The 21,832-nt window shown below is 43.1% G+C and overlaps 1 protein-coding gene across 1 annotated transcript in view; it reads left to right on the top strand.

Annotated features, from left to right (window-relative positions):
* Positions 1-361: 361 nt before the first annotated feature.
* eml5 (EMAP like 5) overlaps positions 362-21,832 on the top strand; it is a 31,906-nt gene continuing 10,435 nt past the window's right edge. The window contains exons 1-26 of the mRNA XM_010789135.1: positions 362-474; positions 569-728; positions 3,154-3,252; positions 3,733-3,801; positions 6,998-7,183; positions 7,720-7,855; positions 8,475-8,676; positions 9,314-9,451; positions 9,574-9,830; positions 9,977-10,189; positions 10,266-10,433; positions 11,527-11,633; positions 11,723-11,841; positions 11,995-12,181; positions 12,343-12,448; positions 12,798-12,891; positions 14,702-14,802; positions 14,913-15,106; positions 15,275-15,386; positions 15,552-15,679; positions 18,501-18,642; positions 18,736-18,888; positions 19,882-20,013; positions 20,148-20,236; positions 21,241-21,417; positions 21,557-21,758. Coding sequence (XP_010787437.1) covers positions 362-474; positions 569-728; positions 3,154-3,252; positions 3,733-3,801; positions 6,998-7,183; positions 7,720-7,855; positions 8,475-8,676; positions 9,314-9,451; positions 9,574-9,830; positions 9,977-10,189; positions 10,266-10,433; positions 11,527-11,633; positions 11,723-11,841; positions 11,995-12,181; positions 12,343-12,448; positions 12,798-12,891; positions 14,702-14,802; positions 14,913-15,106; positions 15,275-15,386; positions 15,552-15,679; positions 18,501-18,642; positions 18,736-18,888; positions 19,882-20,013; positions 20,148-20,236; positions 21,241-21,417; positions 21,557-21,758 — 3,784 coding nt within the window. The remainder of the gene's footprint in view (positions 475-568; positions 729-3,153; positions 3,253-3,732; positions 3,802-6,997; positions 7,184-7,719; positions 7,856-8,474; positions 8,677-9,313; positions 9,452-9,573; positions 9,831-9,976; positions 10,190-10,265; positions 10,434-11,526; positions 11,634-11,722; positions 11,842-11,994; positions 12,182-12,342; positions 12,449-12,797; positions 12,892-14,701; positions 14,803-14,912; positions 15,107-15,274; positions 15,387-15,551; positions 15,680-18,500; positions 18,643-18,735; positions 18,889-19,881; positions 20,014-20,147; positions 20,237-21,240; positions 21,418-21,556; positions 21,759-21,832) is intronic.

Below are 21,832 nucleotides of genomic sequence, written 5' to 3'. Positions count from 1 at the left end.
ACTCAGACCTGCCTGGGACGTGAGTGGCGGATGCTGAAAGGATGGGCGGAGCAGGAGAGGGAGTGACAGCTTTATACAGTGGGCTGTTGCTCAGCTGTAGAGTGGGAATGCTTGTGGGTGGGGAAGGTATGAGTGGAGTGGGGAGATTATGTAACAGTGTTACAAACATATGCCTGGTGATGCGAGGAAACCCCACATGAATTAGAAAAAGGTTACATGGGCAGATAGTTGTTCAAGGGACACTGAAAAATATATAAAGACAAATATAGAGAGAAATGAAATTCACATGTTCACCACCACTGCTTTTTATACTTTACGAACACCCTGTTGGCACGTAGGAAGCCAGGCTGTGTATTTGAGCATGACTGAGTTAATTGGACCATGTCACATCGTCAAGCTGCCCCTCTGCTTCCATATTCAGGCCCATCACAGACTTAATGTGTTCATCTCATCCCAGTGGTTTATGCTGGGAGGGTGAATGCATTGTCACACACCAACACACACACACAATCACGCAACATGGCAATACTAACCAGATGTTTTCTCCCCCTTTTCTCTCTCTGTGCAGTTTAGCACTGCATCCGGAGCGTGTGTTGGTGGCCACAGGACAGGTGGGCAAGGAGCCTTATATCTGTGTATGGGACTCCTACACCGTGCAGACCGTGTCCATCCTCAAAGATGTGCACTCACACGGCATCGCCTGTCTGGCCTTTGACCTCGAGGGACAGGTACAGTGGTGAAACAATGACACCTATTTTCAAATAGTATCTACTGAAATGTACTGTTACGTAGTCTTGTTTGAATTGCAGCCCAATTTTAAAATATCTTCTTCGAGGCACTGGTTCGTAGAAAAAGAGTGTCAACAGAAATGTTCGTTTTGAGAGGCAGCAATCAAAACTCCTCTATAGAGCTGCAGGCTGGCTTTTACAGCTCACCCGACGGGCTGAGTTACTGAATGACACATCTGTGATTACTCCAGCAGTATTGGCTGGACAGCTGCACACAGACATGCTCTACTTGGTAGATTTGACAGGAAAACAGTCAGCTGCAATGCGTGGTGTTAAGGTGAGAAAAGCTTTAGCACATGGTAAGCCTTTAGATACTCTCGTGAACAGAAACAGCCTGCACATGGACAGTGGGACCCTGCAATATAGGGGTACATTATTTGTAACTTGCTTTTGAACCTTCTCGTGTTTTGTTTTGAGCAAGGACCCTGCACACCACCAGTCAATACTTACACACTGCAGCCTCAACCCAATGTTGAAGTGGTCTATGAAAATCGTTACTGTTCGGTAGCAGTTCTAGGTTTTTATCTTTCCACGTCTTACCCTTCCTCCCGTGGGAGTTCTCAGAGTTATACCTCCTGTATTTTGCAGTAAGAGACAGGGAGATGACCCCGTGCTATTTTCCTGCTCGGGTAGAGAGCTGGGGATTTAGATGGAAAGTGACAGTATTTAAAGGCAGAGGAAGCTTCACCGCTTCTCAGTTTAGCGGCTCTATTTACGTTCCATCACTCCCCTTCCTGAATGAGAGGAAGTCAAAGCTGAACTCAAGACAATTCAGAATAATGCCTGGTGCCATTACTCTGCCCGTCAATTAAAGCAATATCACTGATGTTTGAGACATCTCTACTAGGTACTTTAGTCAGAGCTGCAGTTTTACAGCCTGTTAATACGAATTTAACTCATGACCTTTTGTTTTACTTTATTCCTATATGGAGTATAATATGCTGTGGTTGCTCATGTTACAATGCCTGCACACAGTAGTGCATACAATAATCTCTCAACACTACAAGTGTTACGGTTTGCGGAAAAGGTAGGACCCAAAAGCAGTATTAACAAAAAGCGAGCTTTAATTTACAAAAAAAAGCCGATGACAAAAGAAAACAAGAGACAAAGTTAGCATTACCAAAAACAGGGGAGCACGAGTAAATAATCGAGGACCCAAACATGGAGCGTGACAAGAAGGGAAAGACAAACAATGAACCGACACCGAACACAGGAAGAGACAAGACTAAATACAGGGAGGGGTAATCACAAGACGAGAAACAGCCGGGCAGGGGAGGAGAAACACAAGGGCCACAGGTGAACACAATCAGACAATTAGACACACCAGGGAAACTAACGACAGGAGGAAAAACACAGGGAAAACAGCAAAACACCCAAACCTAGACATAGAAACGTGACATAACATGAATATCGTGACAACAAGGTGCTTTTTTAAAATGTGTTGGCATCTCAGTTGTCATATTTTATTAATGCCAACTCTTCTAAGTGGGATATATTAGCTCATATTAGTAAGACTAAGAATCTATAGCCATGCTAGCAGCTCTGCAAAGTTAAGCTAAATGCTAACGTCAGCATGCTATGATCCTCACCATGACAATGCTAACAAGTTTATATAAAGCAGATCTATTGAATACCATGTTCCATATGTTAATGTAGCATGTTGCAAATTAGCACTAAACAAAAGACTAGATGAGGCTGATGGGAAAGGGATTCGTTTTGAAGATTATTGGTCATAAACCAAATGAATAGTTACCATTTTTACCTCATGGTGGTGATGGGGAAAATGGCAGGGGAACACCAGAGTCATTAAGATTCATTTGAATGGGACCATCAAGGCCTGTACACACTTTCAAGAGATTCCCTCTAACAGTTATTGGGATATTTCAGGCTGAACCGATTGGCGTCCAATGGCAGTAAGACATGCCTAAAGCCACATCGATAAAACGATTACTTGAGTGTTTTAGTTACTGAGTTACTTTTAAACCCCCTGATCCAATACAAGGTAAGAAATGCCTCAACGCAGACCTGTTATCACAGTCAAACACCTATTTAACAGTGGATAAGGAGGACATCTTTTATCATGTAAAGCAAGTATAGAAGGATTTCCATAATAGCTGCTCTTCTCTCTTCTGCTCTGCTGCTGCCTACTCACTCACTCAGCTATAGGAGGCTCCTCCAGCAAAAAGCACTCAAATGTGCTCAGTGGAAGCGCCAGGGGGCTGGACAACTGTTCTGCTCTGGAGCCCTCACACTGTAGCCTGTCATGCCGCAGTGCTAGCTCAGTTTGTTATGCAGTTATTAGTGCAACAGAGCAGAGTCAGTTCAATCTGTGATGTTTTTTTCTTTCTTTTTGCTCTCTTTGCAGTGTCTGGTGTCTGTGGGTTTGGACTCCAAAAACACAATCTGTGTGTGGGACTGGAGGAAAGGAAAAGTGTTGGCAGCCGCTCCCGGTCATACAGACAGGGTACACACTTTTCTGTCTTGTCTGTCTCTGTCACAAGCTCGGTATCGACCGACTGGATTCGCTATAAACGCTGGATGGAGCGCGTGCCCAAAGGGGACATAAACAAGTTAGGCCTGATTGATTGTGGGCTTTCCGGAGCCCTTCTGAGAGGGCGCACGGCTAATGAAAAGGAATTTAAAAAAGATGAAATACAGGCAGCTGTTCTTTTCTCATTCAGCCCACACACCATTATAACTCAGCCTGTGCAAGCATACACACGCAACACTTTCTTTTCACTTTTACTGTGTTTTTTTCCGTTCCTTTTCCATCTCTTTTGAAATATGATCTCAAGATTTCTGATTACATTTGAGAAACATGTAACTAGATGAAAATCAAATTGAAGAGTTATTTTCGAACGATCATTATTTTTGCATAATGACAAGCTTGATAACGTGTTTTGGTTATCGTGTAATAATCATTGTCTGTTTTTTTTACCCGCAGATATTCGACATATCATGGGATTTATACCAGCCGAGCAAGCTTGTAAGCTGTGGTGTCAAACATATCAAGGTACAGCTACTTCCTGGTCATTCTACGCCCTGTCGGTTACAGCTGCCTCTTGAGATTTCTTGCGGCTCATTTGCATAATATTTGAAAACAGATTATGATTTTTAGTAAGTCTGAAGAATCCATTGGCTACATGCCCCCTTCTTCCCTGGCTTGCATGCTTTATCGCCATGACCATATCAAAGTCTTAAAATAGATGTATGCAAATTCATTTTATATCAGAGTTCATGGTTATTAGGGTCTTAACATAAGTAGGACGGGCAATGACTCACAGACTCTTCCCTCAAATTTGTAGTAATCTGCAGCGCACAGAGGAAACATTTTTCCCTTTTTGGAGGAACTATGACTCTGCGACTCATCTCCCCTTTTTAGCTCTCCTCATTCAGCTTTTTGGAAAACACTCAACTGTGCAAACTGTAGCTGGGCTGGGCTCTCTTCATTTTCGGGCCTATCTCTATTACTTATTTTTCACAGAAGAGTGTCGCTCATGCAGGGTGTCTTTGCCAACCCTGGCCTTGGGATAGGTACTAGTGTTCCTTGAGTGGTATGACCATTAGGAAGTTACAAGGACTCCAAAGCCGCAGATGAAGCTTATTTTCAAAACGTTTGGAATAAAATGTCAAATGTGACCACTGGCCCTGGGAGGCTGAACATCGCAGCATGTGATGCAGTCGGGAGGTTTAGCCTACTGTTCCTATTTCCATGGGATAACATGTCACTGATGACTCCCTCAACTCAATCCAGCTTGACCTGCCTCCTCTCGTAGTAATTCCCCCCTGAACTCTTCCCCCACCGCCATTGGCACAGAAACCTCCTCCGGCCACTGCACCCCCCCCCAACCCACACTGAATCCTCCAGTCTTCCCCCTCCTCCTCTTTCCCTCCCTTCTGGTTTGCTGATGCCAAGGCAATCCAGCAATTGTCCCACATAATGCCCCAGCCTTCACCCTGCGGACCATGGGACATCTGCTCCCCGGTCCTGTGCTCGCTCAGCGATTATAGCACTCAGAGCATCCGGGAGATTTAGTCTCAGTAATCCACTCACTAGTGGGCTGAGGAAAACACAACCTCTTGTGACGAGGGCCAAGGCTGCTGGCCACGCTCTCCTACATGCAGCTTCTCCCAGCTAATTATACAGTGTGTTGTGTTTTTATTCATTTAGGACATGTCAGACCGTAGCATGGCATCTTCAGCCCACACACACAGAAACACCACACTTAGCAATCATCTGCCCCCAGCCTAAATGGTTGCTGATTAGAAAAGGACTGTATCATTGTTTTTGTGTGTTTAGCCCAGTCCTTTTGGCTTGTGACCCCTTTAAACAAATAGTTATCTTTTCACCACCACTTTCAATTTTTAACTTTATTTCTAAAGACGCAAAGTGGGTGAACACATAAAAAGAGAAACTGAATATTGTACACCAGAAATGTTTTAATTAATATCCTAATAATCTCTAGATCCCTCAGATTGGGAACTATAGTTGTAGCCCATTTACTACAAATGCTGTAACTTAACATCACAGCATCATCAACCATATATGTAAATACTTGAGTGTGTTTTTGTATTGTATGTTTGAGAGGTGAGCTTGAGTTTGACACCATGGGGATGAATTACCACAGCTTTTGAGAAAATCGACATTCAGCAGTTTCTTTGCAGTGAACTGCCAAAGAGTTGACCTCTGTTAGCGTAGCATTTAGCACTCTGACATCCTTCAGGGTCACTGTGGTCTGACAGGGGGGATATTATGAGCAAGATGAAAGCAGAAGCTGATGAGATTCACCCCTCTTTGCATTCACCTAATTTAAAAGGTTGATGAACCTTGAAGTGATTGTGAAGGTAACTCATGACTTACTGGGCCATGAGGAGAGACTTCTACTATAGCCTACCAGAGGGTTTTTTGGAGGATTCAAAAAAAAAAAAAGAAGTTATTTAGAGAAAGCAACCAGGTCCTGATTCCATATAAAAATTGCAGTTTCATTTTCCAGCACAATTCTACGGTGCTCTCCTTCTCCCTCTGTGCTTTTCTTTGCTGCTCCTGTCCTCACCGTAAACCCCCTCAGCATCACGATTCCTTAGTAATTCAGCAGCGAAGGGATTAGCCGCCGCCCGTGCCATGCTGCCTTATCAGTTGCGGGCAGGGAGGGCTGTGCATTCAGGCCGCATCCATCCCTGCTTCCTTTGCAACAGGCTGGGCCACAACAAAAAACTCCCACCCCCATCTCAGCCAACCCCCAGCACTTGACACACTTTCACCTGCGCATACACCTTCCCAGATTACTCGCACACGCACACCCTTGATCTTTGCTACTTAACCTTCAGGCTCGACCCCTCACATGCAAATGCTCACTTAAGGCTTGGTCAGGAGCTCAGGATTAAGAAAGAACTGTCCTGTTGAGGTGCTACAAGCTTCAGATGTGTGATTGCAGGGCTGTATCTGCGGCTGCGATGGCTGTCTGTGATAATCGATCCCTCCTGTTAGCACACAGCAGCCCTATCAGTCAGGAGGATAGTTGTTAGTGAGGGTGTGACAGGCTGTCACTGTGGAGAAGCTCATGTATTCATCGTGTGACTAGCAAGACTTATTGTGTTTGTAAAGGCACAATACCACCTACAATTTCTGTCTTTTCTGAGCTGTATCAGATTTCTCTCTTCTTCAGGTAAATCAGAGAAGAAGCCATTCTGCCATTTTCCTGCTGCTTGCCTGGGATAAATGTGTCTCTTTTTTTAACGTGCAGACAGCCGTGTCTCTGCATTCAAGACACCCTCCTCGAGCTTTCTCCCTGTGATCTCATCTCCATGCAGACAGAGCGTCTCTCTTTAACTCTCTCCTCCCCTGTTTGATAGATTGAGTCCCCCAGAGGAGGCCATACCCATGCATCCCAATGACCTTGTTCATAAATAATGAGCCCACGCGTCTGTGTTCGTCTATGTCTGTGAATGCTGATCAGGTGGTTACAGCACTGACCCCCAGCAACAGTTCTCAGTATCACGTACAGAGGAGGGGGGAACATTGCAGTGTGACCTTGCTTTCTTCCAAGGTGTACGTGTTTGTGATATTAATGGAGTTGCTCTGTGTGTGGCTGTCAAACCATAAATAACTGGATGTTTTTGACTTTGTAGAATCAAAATGTTCCATAATTCTTGCAGGACAGGATTACAAGGGGGGATTATTAGCCACAATACTCTTTTTCTGTTTGCAGTTTTGGAGCTTATGCGGTAATGCTCTCACGCCCAAACGTGGTGTCTTCGGCAAAACGGGGGATCTCCAAACCATCCTCTGCCTCGCCTGCGCCAAGGACGAGGTCACATATTCAGGTGCCTTGAATGGCGACATCTACGTGTGGAAAGGGATTAACCTGATGAGGACAGTGCAAGGAGCTCATGGGGTGAGTTGGCTGTGTTTTCCTGCTGTGTGGCACCGCGTGATTTTGCATCCTGCTGCACCAGATACAAAAGACTCACAGTAAATCTAGTCAACTTAAACAGGGTCGGAGCCATGCACGCTGGCTACGTTTGATTCAACTCAGTAGAAAAGGATCAGCCGTTTGCTCCGCAGGATTAAATGATATCTATGGGATCAACAGCTGGGTGAGGGGATGGGTGGATGGGGGAGGGGATAATAAATACAGTACATGTGCACGGCCGCTTTTTGTGCCACCAAATGTCTCACTGAAGGTTTTACAAGGTGCATTGTCGTGTATACAGAAACTGTTAGCTAAAGGAGGTCATCAGTGGAGCACTTCAGTAATAAATAAACAAATATGACACCTCCCGTTTACCTAGTTCTGTTTTATCTTGAGGCCACCGCTTTTAAACAAATGCCTGGCTGAGCGGCAGCAATATGCGGTGTGTTGCTGGGGCCTGTTCTGTCATTGCTCATTTGTTGTGCAGATCCTCACTGACAGCCTGTCATTTCCTCCAGTCAGGGATTTTCAGCATGAATGTCTGTGAGGAGGGCTTCGCCACCGGGGGCCGAGACGGCTGCGTCCGGCTGTGGGATCTCAACTTCAAACCAATTACTGTCATTGATCTCAGGGAAACAGACCAAGGATATAAAGGTAAAGACAAACCACCTCCTCCTTCCTTTGATACTGAAACGTTGCAGGCCAAACTGTGGTCTCCTGAAGCAACGGAAGAACTGTCTAAATCAAACAAAAGAAAAACACCCTTTCTGTTCTCTTTACTAACCCCCTCTTTCTTCTTTTCTATTTTCTCCATCTCTTGTATTTATAATCTTGGACCTAACAGTAGCTAGAGGTGAAAATAGCCGAGGTGGGTAATGTGACTGCAGATGGAGTATATGACCATGTCAGTCTGTTTGTAGCCGTCTGCACATTGCTGTTCCTCTTGTTGTCAGTAAGTCAGAGCTCTGCTGCAGTTTGACGCCGTATACAGATGTCATGTTCACATTATGTATACAGCACATGCTTCCTTCATCCTGTTCTTGCTGTATTACCCAGCGTCACAGTTTGCAGATTGGCTTGACAACATGTGCCGTCATTATAATTTCTGTTAAAACCTCGGCCCTGGGTTGTCTGCAGATGGCTATATGCACCTCCTGTCTTTATTATCCCTGTCGCGTCTCTTATAATGACTGTTTAAGCGTCGTCAAATGTATGCATGCTTTTTCAAGGTTTTTTCCCGTGATTTTGAAGTCTAGTTTTGTGTTTCTGGTAGGGCTGTCTGTGCGCAGCGTGTGCTGGCGGGGAGATCACATCCTGGTGGGCACGCAGGACAGCGAGATCTTCGAGGTGGTGGTCCACGACCGCACCAAGCCCTTCCTCATCATGCAGGGTCACTGTGAGGGGGAGCTGTGGGCTCTCGCCGTCCACCCCACCAAGCCTTTGGCCATGACAGGAAGTGATGATCGCTCAGTCAGGTGAGGAGCCGCTCACGTTACGATTCTATTACTTGTATTGTAACTAGTAGAATGTTTTTTATGATAGCCCTGTTTATAAAATGACAAAAAAAAATGTTTTCTTTCCGTTCTGGCTTTGGTTTCCTTCCTCAACACCCCCCACACACTCTATCCATTAGTCTATTTTTTATTTTTGCACACGTTGCTTCAATTTATGGTGACAGACTTTCTCTGCACCTTCCTACACTCGCATTGTGAGTGTCAATCCTTTGCCAAAAAATGAAACAAAACACACAATAAACAATGTCAAACATTTTCAATAGATTTCAATGTAATGATGTTATCTCAAATTCTTCCTGCCAAATTAATCCTTTAGGTGAAATCTGATACAGCCCTAAATCAGCATATTTAGTTATATATACCTAATCATAATTTGAGCAAAGTTAGCTGTTCTAAAATGCTATAATAACGGTGCACCAATTCATTTAGTTGAGTTTTTTCACCTCTTTCCTCACTAAAGTCTACAATAATAGTTGCAGTTGTGGCTGTCAGTATACAGTCCAAAGACACAGGGCAGACCTCATTGCTGTGGTTGTTTGACTCTGTAATCCCATCACTGCTCTGCCTCTTCATTTGTCCTACTTCTCTGCGTCCAAAGGATATGGAGCCTTATAGATCACGCGCTGATTGCTCGCTGTAACATGGAGGAGCCGATCCGCTGTGCCGCCGTGAGCACTGATGGCATTCACCTGGCACTGGGAATGAAGGATGGCTCCTTCACCGTTCTGCGAGTCAGGTGGGTACACAATTCCAAATGTAAAATCCTCTGTGAATGGCCACAATGATGAAGAGCTTCGTCATTTTGTGCTCATTTTAGCTCCTAATTTAAGCTACATGTTTTTCTGCTGTCCCCTGCAGAGATATGACAGAGGTGGTCCACATCAAGGACAGGAAGGAAGCCATACATGAGTTGAAGTATTCTCCCGACGGGGGCCACTTGGCTGTTGGCTCTAACGATAATTCAGTGGACATCTATGGCGTGGTGCAGAGGTACAAGAAAGTGGGCGAGTGCATTGGATCCAACAGCTTCATTACGCACATGGATTGGTCCACGGACAGCAAGTTTTTGCAGATAAATGACGGCAGCGGCAGGAGGCTCTTCTACAGAATGCCAAGTAAGTCCAGGTTCCCAAGTTATATCAATATAAATCAATTTCTCCGTATAACACTTACAATCAAAAGCCGAGAAGCAGTTGCTTTGATATGATACTGTCACCGAGCTCCTTTGTGAGATAAAGTTTCTTTGTCTTCTTCTGTTGAGGTGGGAAGGAGGTGACCAACAGGGAGGAGCTGAAGCTGGTTCAGTGGGCCTCGTGGACGTGTGTGTTGGGCCCTGAGGTCAATGGAATATGGCCCAAGTACTCGGATATCAATGACATTAACTCTGTGGACGCCAACTTTAACAATCAAGTCTTAGTAACAGCTGACGACTATGGATTGGTCAAACTTTTACGATATCCATGTGTAAAAAAAGGTAACGTTTGAAATGATGGCATGAATTCCGCTTTTATTATCTGTTGTGTTACTGAAATGTTTCCTCTTGATTTTAGGTGCAAAATTTAAAAAGTATTTAGGTCATTCAGCTCACATAACAAACGCCAGATGGTCACATGACTACCAGTGGGTCATAACTATTGGTGGGGCCGATCACTCGGTGTTCCAGTGGAAGTTTGTTCCAGAGAGGAAGTCTAAAGAGGCTGTGCATATAGCGCCACAAGGTAAGAGGAAATCCCCCGAAATAAGTTTTACCCAATAAAAGGATTTACATTTGACATTATAATTGCTTTAATTAGCAATATTAGTTCCATTTTCATGAAGCTGTGAGTGGAGACCACTGAGTTGCATTAAAGTTATTGTTTATTTCTAAAAATCAGAAGCTCCTGCCAAAAACATTATCAAATTAGTCTGAGTGGAGATAGAAAGTTGGAAGACTCAATCTTCCCCTCAAGTACTGCAGTGCGCAAGCCTTTTAAAGGTATTGCTTTTGGGATAGAAAAAAAATACACCTGTTGAAAAATCTGCTTTCCAACACCATTTAAAGATCACTCATTGACTTATACCCAATAATATGAAAAGACAAGTTTGACAGACAAGAGAAGGGAAGCTGTAGAGCTTTTGGTGTGCATATTATTTTTAAACAAGAGCAAATGTCATAAGATGTCTTGTATCTGTTTAAACAAGACTATTTAATCAGTATTGTGGAATTAATACGCATTTTAAGGAGTAATATGTTAAGGTAACTGTTACATAACACTGCTCCCACTAGCCTCCTGAACTTGATGTGCTAAACCACCAGAGAGTAATGTATGAGACTGTTCCTTTCCTTAAGATTGCTCCTGAGCCACCAGTTTTATGAATCTGTGCAGAGAGCCATCCCATTAATTAGGACAGATCCAATAAAAGTGAACAAAGCTTAGAAAGTATAATTGCATTGTCATTCCCAAGTCAAATGTTTGTTCCAGAGACAGAGCACAGCTGTGCTTTCTGAATTTAAAGCACATACTTACCGCCTTTCTTTTTAATTTTCCTAATGGATCTTGTGAGTAGCCGCCCTCAGCTGCCAGTTCTGCTTATTGCCTTGTCTTGGCACGGCTGTACTTTGCTGCATCAGCATTTTTCTAAATGTGTCTTGAGCGATGTCACTGTAAAGCACGGCTGCCTGATAAATAGCAGATGTCACAGATTGACCCTCACTTCAACTGAAACAGGATGAAGTATTTGTCACTTTCCGGCAGTGGGATTTTTGTCTTATTTAAAGGCAAGGTAACTCTTTACTTGCAAGGTGTGATGCAGCCTTGTTTCTGCCCGCAGAGAGCTTGGCAGACTCTAACAGTGAGGAGTCGGACTCTGATCAGTCAGACGTACCTGAGATGGACTCAGAAATCGAGCAAGAGACCCAGCTCACGTATCGACGACAGGTTTGTTTTCACATCAGATATGTTCACCTTTTAAAACATGTCTCTGCAAAATCAACAGAGAAGGGACACACTTTTCTACATGTGAACAGATTTATAAAGAAGATCTACCTCAGCTCAAAGAGCAGTGCAAAGAGAAGCATCGAGCGACGGCCATGAAGAAGAGAGAGCGAGCACCGGGGAGCGGGGTGAAGCTGCACTTCATTCATGGGTAGGCTTACCTCTGTAGAATCATAAAAGAGAAACTGGGAAGGCAGATATTGTGAGATGAATTTCAATTAGGCTAGCGTTTTTAAATTGGACATCTCACTTTTGTAATGAATCCTTTCATAAAGTCCTTTTCCTCCCTTTCTTACCTTTGCAGCTACAGGGGTTATGATTGCAGGAGCAACCTGTTCTACACCCAGACCGGGGAGATAGTCTACCATGTAGCTGCCATTGGGGTTGTGTACAACAGACAGCAGAATACCCAACGTTTCTACATGGGCCATGACGATGACATCCTGTGTCTGGCTATCCACCCTCTGAAGGACTTTGTAGCAACAGGCCAGGTAGCTACCAGCTCTCCTAACATCAAATGTTCAACATTTTTTTATTAGTTAAGTTCATGGCTCCACAGAGATGAGCATAAAGACATATTGAACATGGTCTTGTATAAATCAGTTGAATCAAGAGGATTGCGTTCATACTTTGGATATTCTTGTCTTTTAAGGTCGGCAGAGATTCGGCTATCCACATATGGGACACAGAAACGTTAAAACCCATGTCTGTGTTGAGGGGTTTCCACCAGCTCGGAGTGTGTGCTTTGGACTTTTCTGGTGAGTCAGCACTGTTTTTTTAGACTGTCTCTTATCCAGGCCGATTCAACGTAACATGTTTACCAATACTCCACACATCCTAGCTTTCACAGGGGAACACAATATATCTTATTTCCCACATTAAAGAAACGGGAAGATTCACAAGCCACACACTTTACAATGAAAACCCTATTTCTGCTGTCCGTTAGTCTTGGCAGTCTGACTGCATCAAGGTAGAGCTGTTCATCTCGCTTCCCTTAATTGGCACCAGACAGAGGCAGTGAGATGTTGGTGTCGGTGAATCACCTGCTGTAGATCAAAGATCTGTAGATCCGTGCTGGACTTAATAGTTTTGTTTTTCCCTCCACAGCGGATGGCAAACGGCTGGCCTCGGTGGGCCTGGACGAAAATCACACCATTGTGTTGTGGGACTGGAGGAAGGGGGAGAAGCTGTCTGCCATGCGGTAAGTACAGTTATAGAAGAGTGTTTACACGGCTGCAGGTTTGCCTTTTTATCAGCACACAGCCCCATGTCTCAAAAGCTTTGACAATCCTTCCTTTCAACACTAACGATCGTTTCAGCGCTCTTAGTTTAAATATGGACATTTATGGATGAGGGTTAAATTGGAGCCACTTTGCTGTGCAGAGCTGGCGGCGTGATTGATGGAGCAGAGGAAAAATGGGGGATTAGTTACGAGGCGGCTCCACTGCAACACTTAACCCTGAATGGTTGGAGTAGGAGTTTGCCTCAGGGCCCAATCTGCAGATCCATAGTTAAAGAGAATCACTTTTAATCTTCAATGGGCTCATATCGGCAAGTTGGCTGCTTGTTAACAGATTGTATTTAGCTATGAAAACATATTTAGTAATGCAAGTTTTTTCTACAGATGAACCGGGTTTCTGACGTTACAAAATAATATCGTAAGTCAAATGGGTTTAAGAAATAAAACGTAGTACTTACATGCTACCAGTTTTGTTTCTGAAACAAACTTGAGTATAAGACCTTAAAATAAACCTCTACTTCACAGCAGGTACTATTATATAACCTGAACCAGCAGACGTATCATACTGGCAAACATCTGCATCCCAAAATAGATTTTCTTTTGCTTTGTTGCTTGTTCCACTTGATGTTCATATTTAGTATCTACTCCGTTCCCCTGGCTGGTTTGGAGCCGTGCGTCGCGGTTGCTCTCCTGCGTATTGTTTTCCAGGCTCAGGGACAGCTTGGAGCTGCACTAATCTCCTCTGCAGACCCTGGTGGGCAGTGCAGTGAGGCGGGCAGAGGGAAATGGGGCCTGACAAAGCCTTGCTTGTGCACCGCCTCTGTCTAGTCTTCAGCTGGGAGAGGGGGAGTGGGTGCTAGAGGGAGATGAGCACAAAGGGCAGCGATTAGAGAACTTAAAGTGTCAGGTGTTGTCCAGCGCATTAAAAGGACCAGCCACTTATCCTCACTGCTCATATTGTGCGATGCAATAAAAGGGCAAAATACATAAAGTGTATCTCTCATTCTAGTGCGTTTGTCATGGTTACTAAGAAGCCGTGAAAGAAATGTGACCTTAAAATGTGAGAGTGTGTTTTTATGTCAAAACTAATCCCGTCTGGTGCCACAGTCAGTTACTTGTATGTTATTTTATCTATTTTCTATTTTCTCTCAAAGTGAGAGAAAGATGTATAAAATACAATGTGATTATAAACAGAAATGAACGAAGGAATACAAATGAAAAACAATTAAATAAAAGCAAATAAAATATTTGAGTCCTGTCTAAATAATAGCTTGATAGAAGTACTGTGGCTGCCATGATTTCTGATTTTCATTAAACATTATCATGGCCAGAATATTTCACTGTAAAATAAAGTTTGTAACCATTAATAACGTATATCATATATTGTATATCGTGTCACAATACATATCATGTGTTTTTATTTGACCATGTCACCCTATACCTGGATTCATTGTGCCTTTTCTGACGCATTGTTATACTCCAACTATGCAACTTAATTTTGTTCAGACATTGAGATACAGAGAGTGAGGCATATTTCCACATTGCTGTGCCGTGATTAAAAGCCTCAGTGCACTCTGCCCTTGAGTTGTTGCTTACAGTCAGAGTGAATTCATTATTTATATTTCCACTTTGTCATTCCAACTGTGGGCAAAAAATGATGAAAGTACATTTTGTTTCTCTCAAGACCAAGGTTTAATAATAGATAAAACATCTTGAGTGTATGTGAAGAAATGTACACATTTAATGCTTTTTCTCCATGCATACTTTTCAGGGGAAGCAAGGACAAGATATTCGTTGTCAAAATAAATCCCTACCTTCCTGACAAGCTTATCACAGCGGGTGTGAAGCATATAAAGTTTTGGCATAAGGCTGGTAAGACCCCTGAGCTTTCTTTTTGTTGACGAGCCGAGGCTCTAACAAGCGGATCTCTGGCTTAGCGGTGACACATCTTACTGAGAGTTGAATGTTTGTCTCTCTTTCAGGTGGTGGTCTAATTGGGCGCAAGGGGAACATGGGGAAGACGGAGACTATGATGTGCGCTGTGTACGGCTGGTCGGAGGAGATGGTGTTTTCAGGCACCTGCAACGGGGACATTTGCATCTGGAGAGACATGTTCCTCATGAAGACTGTCAAGGCTCATGATGGCCCGGTTTTCAGTGTGCACGCTCTAGAAAAGGTACCGCGGGGAAATAGACAAACTTTTCTCGGAAAATAATCAATTATGAACCTAGATTGGAAGTGTATTTTTCTGTCTGTTACTTGTTTTTGTATAGTTTTCATATTGCATTTGACATTTTCAATTGGAAGGCTTTTCTCGCTAATGTAAATGTGAATATTTTTATAGGGATTTGTGACTGGAGGAAAGGATGGTATAGTTGCTCTGTGGGACGACACATTCGAGAGATGCCTCAAGACTTATGCCATCAAGCGATCCGTCCTAGCTCCAGGCTCTAAAGGTAAAAAGGTTCCCCCGGTTCTCAGTTGTCCTTGGATCATTATTTCTTGTTATAGAAATGCAACCATCCCAATGCAAATCCATTTAAAACAGTCAATGCTTTTAGCCGACATGAAGATTGCCTCCTGGTTGAAGCTAAGGTCTCTATGATTCATCCACTGTACAGGGTTGCTCTTGGAGGACAACCCCTCCATACGTGCCATATCTCTGGGCCACGGCCACATCCTGGTGGGGACCAAGAACGGAGAGATCCTGGAGGTGGACAAGAGTGGCCCCATCACGCTGCTGGTACAGGTAAGATACCGCTAAAAATAACCCCAAAACCTGTCACCTGTATTGAAGATGCACTAAAGTTTCTTTTCTTTTTTATTGCAATGACCTGGCAGAAGCAGTGTGCTACTTCTTTCGTGATGTGTTCAAGAGTACTCTCACTATGGAATACTTAACTTTATTGTCTTAACTTTCAATCTCAGTTGATTTTAAGACACCCTATTTACTCGTAGTAAGAGAAAATGTGGTTGAAAAATACAGGCCCAGATTACTGGGGGCAGAAAACGTTAGTCGTTTTAATAAAGAAGTTGGGCAATAATTGGAGTTTTCCATCATTCTGTGAGCAACTGTCAGACAGATAGTCGACGGTTACCTGGCTGAGGAGTTGGAGATGTGCAGCCTGTCGCCTGCAGCCCTTTCTCTAACAGCTCACTGTCGCTGCTCCTGACTCTTTCATTATTCCCTGACATATTTCAAACTGATTAACTGTCAAGAAATACTAAAATAACCATATTCTATTTTTGTTGACACGTTTATGTGGAACGAGAGCAGTCAGTGTGAAGATAACCGACAAGCGCATGCATTTTCTGTGCAAGTACATGGTGACAAAATGATGACGTTGCTTTATGGCTGCAAAAGTTTTAACTTAAAAAACATCATATTATCTTATATCATATCATAATGCATATCCTTCCTTGCACAGCGACCCAGAATCACCAAGGAGGTGGCTATGAACAGCGATGAATTATTGCTGCCTAATGGGAGATTGTTAATTTAGTTAAGTGGTCATTCAGCGTCGGCCCGGCCCCCTTAGTTATATGCAGCCAGAGCGATGCTATTGATTGCCCTTTTCAAATGCTTCAAACTACACAGGCACATTCTGATGGATGGGATGAATTGATGAGAAACCAGAGGTTGTCCTCAGTCGGCTGCTGTGTAGGCAACAGGCCTGTTGTTTCTTATAGTATCCTGCAGATTATATAAGATATTTATCACATAAATATATCTGATTGAGTCAATTGCTGATGTCAGGAAGGAGGAACATACAGCATAAAGATTAGGTAGATTTTCATGTTCTCTTAAACAAGAAGTTATTTTATCATTAAAATGGTATAAGAGTATAATATATAATAATAAGATCAGTGTTTCCCCTAGGTTTACTGCCTTGGCAGGGTGCTGCTCGGGTATTCCGAGAAAAAAAATTCGGGACACCCGAATTTTTTTTACCCTCTGGAGCAGAGAGAGGAGCTGTGGATTATTGTTATTGATATCGTACAGTAACAAAGTATTTGTACATTAAAAAGTAATAGCAATGTACATGGTTACACTGTACTTTATTTACTGTTAATTCACACCAGTATTAGCTTCTTATCATATGATCATACACTTTTTTCTCTCATATTGATAGATCAGATCACACTGACTACAGCATATAAATTGACTGCTGCAAGCCTGTGCTGCTGCTGCTGGCTTCTCTCTGCATGCTATCCTCTATTGCTGGAGGCAGCTCCACCTCATCTGATCTCTGATATGAAAGCCAATCGTGTTATGATCAATACTGAGCTATTGGTGTGAGTCTAACATTAAACAAGCGTCCTGCTTGTCCATACTTGCTGACGATACATTTTAAGTGACCAATTTGTTGGGTCACTGCCCTAAATGCGGTAGCATCCAAGCTAGCAAATCCTGCATTAGCCTCACATCAACAGGTGTAGACCCAGAACATCCACATTATCCTGAGCTAATTACTGAATAAACCAACTCACATCTCCTGTCTTTTTTTTTCACCCAACTCATTAACTATTCTTCTGCTGGCGTTTCATTATTGTTTTCTGTCAAATTCAATACTGTAGTTTCAAAACCGCGGAACCTGCCTCACCCAGTCTGTGAGCTATTTTTAGAATGCGCACGCTACGTTCGTTGTCCACCTGGGCAGGCTGTTTGTGTCCTTCTCCCGTGACGATAACGACTTGCGGTTAAAACATAATAATAAACGAATTTGAAACCTGGTGGCGCGGACACAACGGCGCAGACAAGAGCTGTTGTTTCTCTCCTTTTCCTCCGCTCTTGCTCTTCTGATTGTGAGTGGTGTGCATTCACAAAGTGATGTGTGCTTCGTGTGTGTGTGTGTGGGCAGACCGCAGAGTGAATGCTTGATAATCACGCAAAGGCCATGTGAAACATGCACATTTGGATAATACAATAGGCTTTAGTTTATTTAATAAAAGGCACATGGTTCAATGTGAACAGTTGATGCCGTAGATAGGTTACTTCAGTTGCAATGTATTGGTGCTCGATATACCTAGTATGATATACTTTTTTTTAAATAATAAAAATAAAAAATTAATAAAAATAGAAAAGTAAAAAACACCTTGAATTTCAGGCAGGGCGCGGGGCTCCGTTGGCAGGGCGCAGCGCCCCGCCAAGACAATGGTAGGGGAAACACTGAAGATTATACTATATTATCATTATAACATACAGAATTATAGGTAAATAAATAAACAAATATAAAAAATAGCAGAAGCAGAATCTTAGAATATTCAATATTTACTAAAAAGTATCCATTATTATTTTAACAAACTTGATCGGTCAACCCCTTTATTAAAAAATATATATCATTGATATAAATATATTTTATATTAATTTAAATGCTTAGACTTATCCGACAGTATGGCTTAAACCGTATATTAGTCCTGTAAGTAAATTAAGGGAGAACACAGTGATTTCGTTAAAGAAACTAAATAAAATAATAATGCTAACTACATTCTTTCTTTAAAAAAGCCCAAAAGTTTCCTGACTAAGTCGACAAATGAAATTAATTTTGATTTGTTTTGTGTGTCTGCAGGGTCACATGGAAGGTGAAGTGTGGGGCCTGGCCACTCATCCCCATCTCCCTCTCTGTGCCACTGTCAGCGATGACAAAACGCTGCGCATATGGGACCTCTCACCCAGCCACTGCATGCTGGCTGTACGCAAGCTCAGGAAAGGTGAGTCACTGCTCAGACACTAACAGATGAGTGCGTCCTCTGACAGGAAGTGCACTGGCCCTGGGGCTTTAACAAACACATTGTCCTCCACAGGCGGCCGTTGCTGCTGCTTCTCCCCTGATGGTAAAGCTTTGGCTGTGGGTCTGAATGACGGCAGCTTCCTCATTGTGAACGCAGACACCCTGGAGGACCTGGTGTCCTTCCACCATCGCAAGGACATCATCTCCGATATCAGATTTTCTCCAGGTCTGCCATTCAACTCTTCACCCTGACAAAACTCCCCTGAAATCCTGTCTGATAAATAAACAGGCCTCTAAAATCTGTGTGCCCTTCAAAGCCTCTGAGAGTGTGTAGGATGCAGAAGTTCAGCAGGTGTACACATTTCCCTCCTGCTGTCAGTGGGGACGATATTGCTGCAGGCCTGACCCAAATTAATTGCTTTCTGTAATAAGGCCAGACGGAGAGCCAGTAAAATAGGAATGAGTAACATTGAGTGCAGACAAAGTGAGAGCAAGAAACTAAAGTCTCCTGGACACTTAACCTTAGTCCACATTGCAATCGATCCTGTTTCTCAACCCAACACCCACGGGCCTCCATCTTGTACCAGAACTCACTGTTTAGAGCAGTGTGAAGCTGGAAATGTGTTTCAGTATGGTTAAAATAGGTTCATCCGTATGTTACAAGTGTGATATTTTCTTGAGCAAAATAGATTGGTAAGGGCTATCTTTGCAGTTCAAAGTAAAAGTCTGTTCAGCCAATGTGTCAAGAAAGAAAGTAAACCATCTTGCCAGCAAATCTGATGATTTCAAAGAGTATAACACCAGTAGGCTATCAGCTGTAGGTATATTTACAACATGACATATTGGACATTTGACCAAGTGAAACTGTCAAAACATAACTCTTTAAAAGGTCTCCTTAAAGTGTCCTGTTAAGAGGGAACAAAGGACCTTGAGGAGTCTGGGATATGAATAGGCTCCTGTGTTTAGCGGTCATTACATTTACTATGTTCATTATCATAGTGTTTGCATGCCCAGAATGTGCTTGTTAGCTCTAGACATAAAGTACAGCTGACATGAGTGTAATGCAATTAGTTCTGCAGTAATTAACCAGAATATTGGATGAATTAGACGTTTGAACTCTGAGCAAATTGCAAAGCAATGTTTTTTAATATCTCTGTCTGGAGCACAGTTGTAAAACCCCTGCCTATAACTAACCACCCTCTCCCTTGTGTCTGCTCAGGTGTTGGGAAGTACCTTGCAGTGGCATCAGGAGACACTTTTGTGGATATTTACAATGTAATGAGCAGCAAACGTGTTGGGGTGTGCAAAGGATGCCTCAACTACATTACCCATCTGGACTGGGACAAGAGAGGTACAATGCTTCCTTAAATACAATTGTCCCAGTAAATCCTTGCAAACGACTGCGACATTAAAAATAACATATTCAAAATGTCTCTGTTAAAGCACAGTTAAACACTGCGGCCCACTGGGCTGTTTCATTCACAGGAAAACTACTCCAAGTCAACACGGGTGCAAAGGAGCAGTTTTTCTTCGAGGCTCCTCGCGGCAAGAGGCAGACGATCCCAGCGACAGAGGTAAGCTGCCGGAAATATTCGTCCATCGAAAACATGTTTTGTGGGGGGGGGCACAGGGAGCAACGGTTGTTGGCCCACATTTTTTTACTTCGGGAGCAGAGGAGGCTCGCTCGAGGAGGGGCAGTGAAGCATTATCACGGCCCACTTTTTACCAGTTTCATTCTAAATCTGGCAGTGGAAGAAGACTAGTGTTTAGGGTCCCCTTAATAAAGTGTGACATTCAGACACCATGCACACAGCAGAGAGGGGAGCATTAAGAAAATAAGGGTCAGAGATGATAGATGCTGTTAGGTCGTGTTTCCTCTCCCCTTTCTCTCTTCCTGCCATGCATCTCACTCTTCTCTTGTACACTTAATCACAGGATCATTATTGACAAGTTGAGACGCTGCTACTCCTCTTCCCACCTTCTTTCCTTTCCATCTACCTTCCCTCCTATATTCTCTATGATTGTATGGGACCTTTAAAGGAATAGTTGGACATTTTGCTGTAACAGAGACACAATATACAACACATTATTCAAGATATAACGCTCTCTATGGTTTATTTGCTGACTGTAGAGGCTCTATGAGCTTAGCCTGAGTACATTTTTGTATTGTTGTTCTATCTGAATCATAATAAGGTTTATTGCAGATTAGGTTCTCCCTTCGTTAAATGCTATAAAAAAGTCATTTATTTTTAAGTAGCATTGGTTTATAATGAACTGAAAAGTTATGACTTTTTTTGTTTGTGTTACAGCCTCAATTGCTGTAAAAAAGATGGGAGACCAGAGTAACAAAGCTTAAACAAATGTGAAAGTCAGTAATGTATATGGGTGTGTTAAATGTGAAAAACAAACAAAAAAGCAGCTGTGTCCAAAAAGAACAGTCTGACAAGGTATATTTGATCAGACTGATGATTTTCTTTATATGTGTAACAAGTTCTATAATTGAACCAAAATCATTTAAAGTAAAAAACGTTTTGTAAATGAAATTTCAAATGAAGCTTGACTTACTCTCTTGTCTCAGGTGGATAAGATCGACTGGAGCACGTGGACGTGTGTCTTGGGATCGTCTGTGGAGGGCATCTGGCCTTTGATCAACGAGGTCACAGAGGTCACCGCCGCCTGCCTTAGTAACGACACGAAGGTGCTAGCAACAGGGGACGACTTGGGCTACGTGAAGCTCTTCAGATACCCTGTCAAGGTCCGACACAGTGCCTATGTTTCATTCTTTGTATTTCTGGGCTGAACGCCTTAAGTCTTGAGGCTTTGGTTCATGCAAATATTATGTTAATTTCTGATAATGTCACACGTATTAAACAAATGTTGTCCCTCTCCCGCAGGGGAAGTATGCAAAGTTCAAGCGCTATGTGGCCCACAGCACACATGTTACCAATGTGCGATGGACCCATGACGACAGCCTCTTGGTGACGGTCGGCGGCAGCGATACGTGCCTCATGATCTGGGCCCATGAGCCCGAGGGCCACCGGGAATTCAAACAGTGTGACAGCGAGGAGTCGGACATCGAGAGTGAGGACGATGGAGGTGAGACATTGGCGTCCTATGAGCTTTTTATTCATTGAATGTTTCCGTTGCTCAAACCTGAGTCATTCCCGTCT

The sequence above is a fragment of the Notothenia coriiceps genome, unplaced genomic scaffold, assembly GCF_000735185.1.
Source record: "Notothenia coriiceps isolate Sejong01 unplaced genomic scaffold, NC01 NC01_scaffold00032523, whole genome shotgun sequence".
Taxonomy (NCBI): domain Eukaryota; kingdom Metazoa; phylum Chordata; class Actinopteri; order Perciformes; family Nototheniidae; genus Notothenia; species Notothenia coriiceps.
This window is presented reverse-complemented; position numbering and strand designations above follow the sequence as displayed.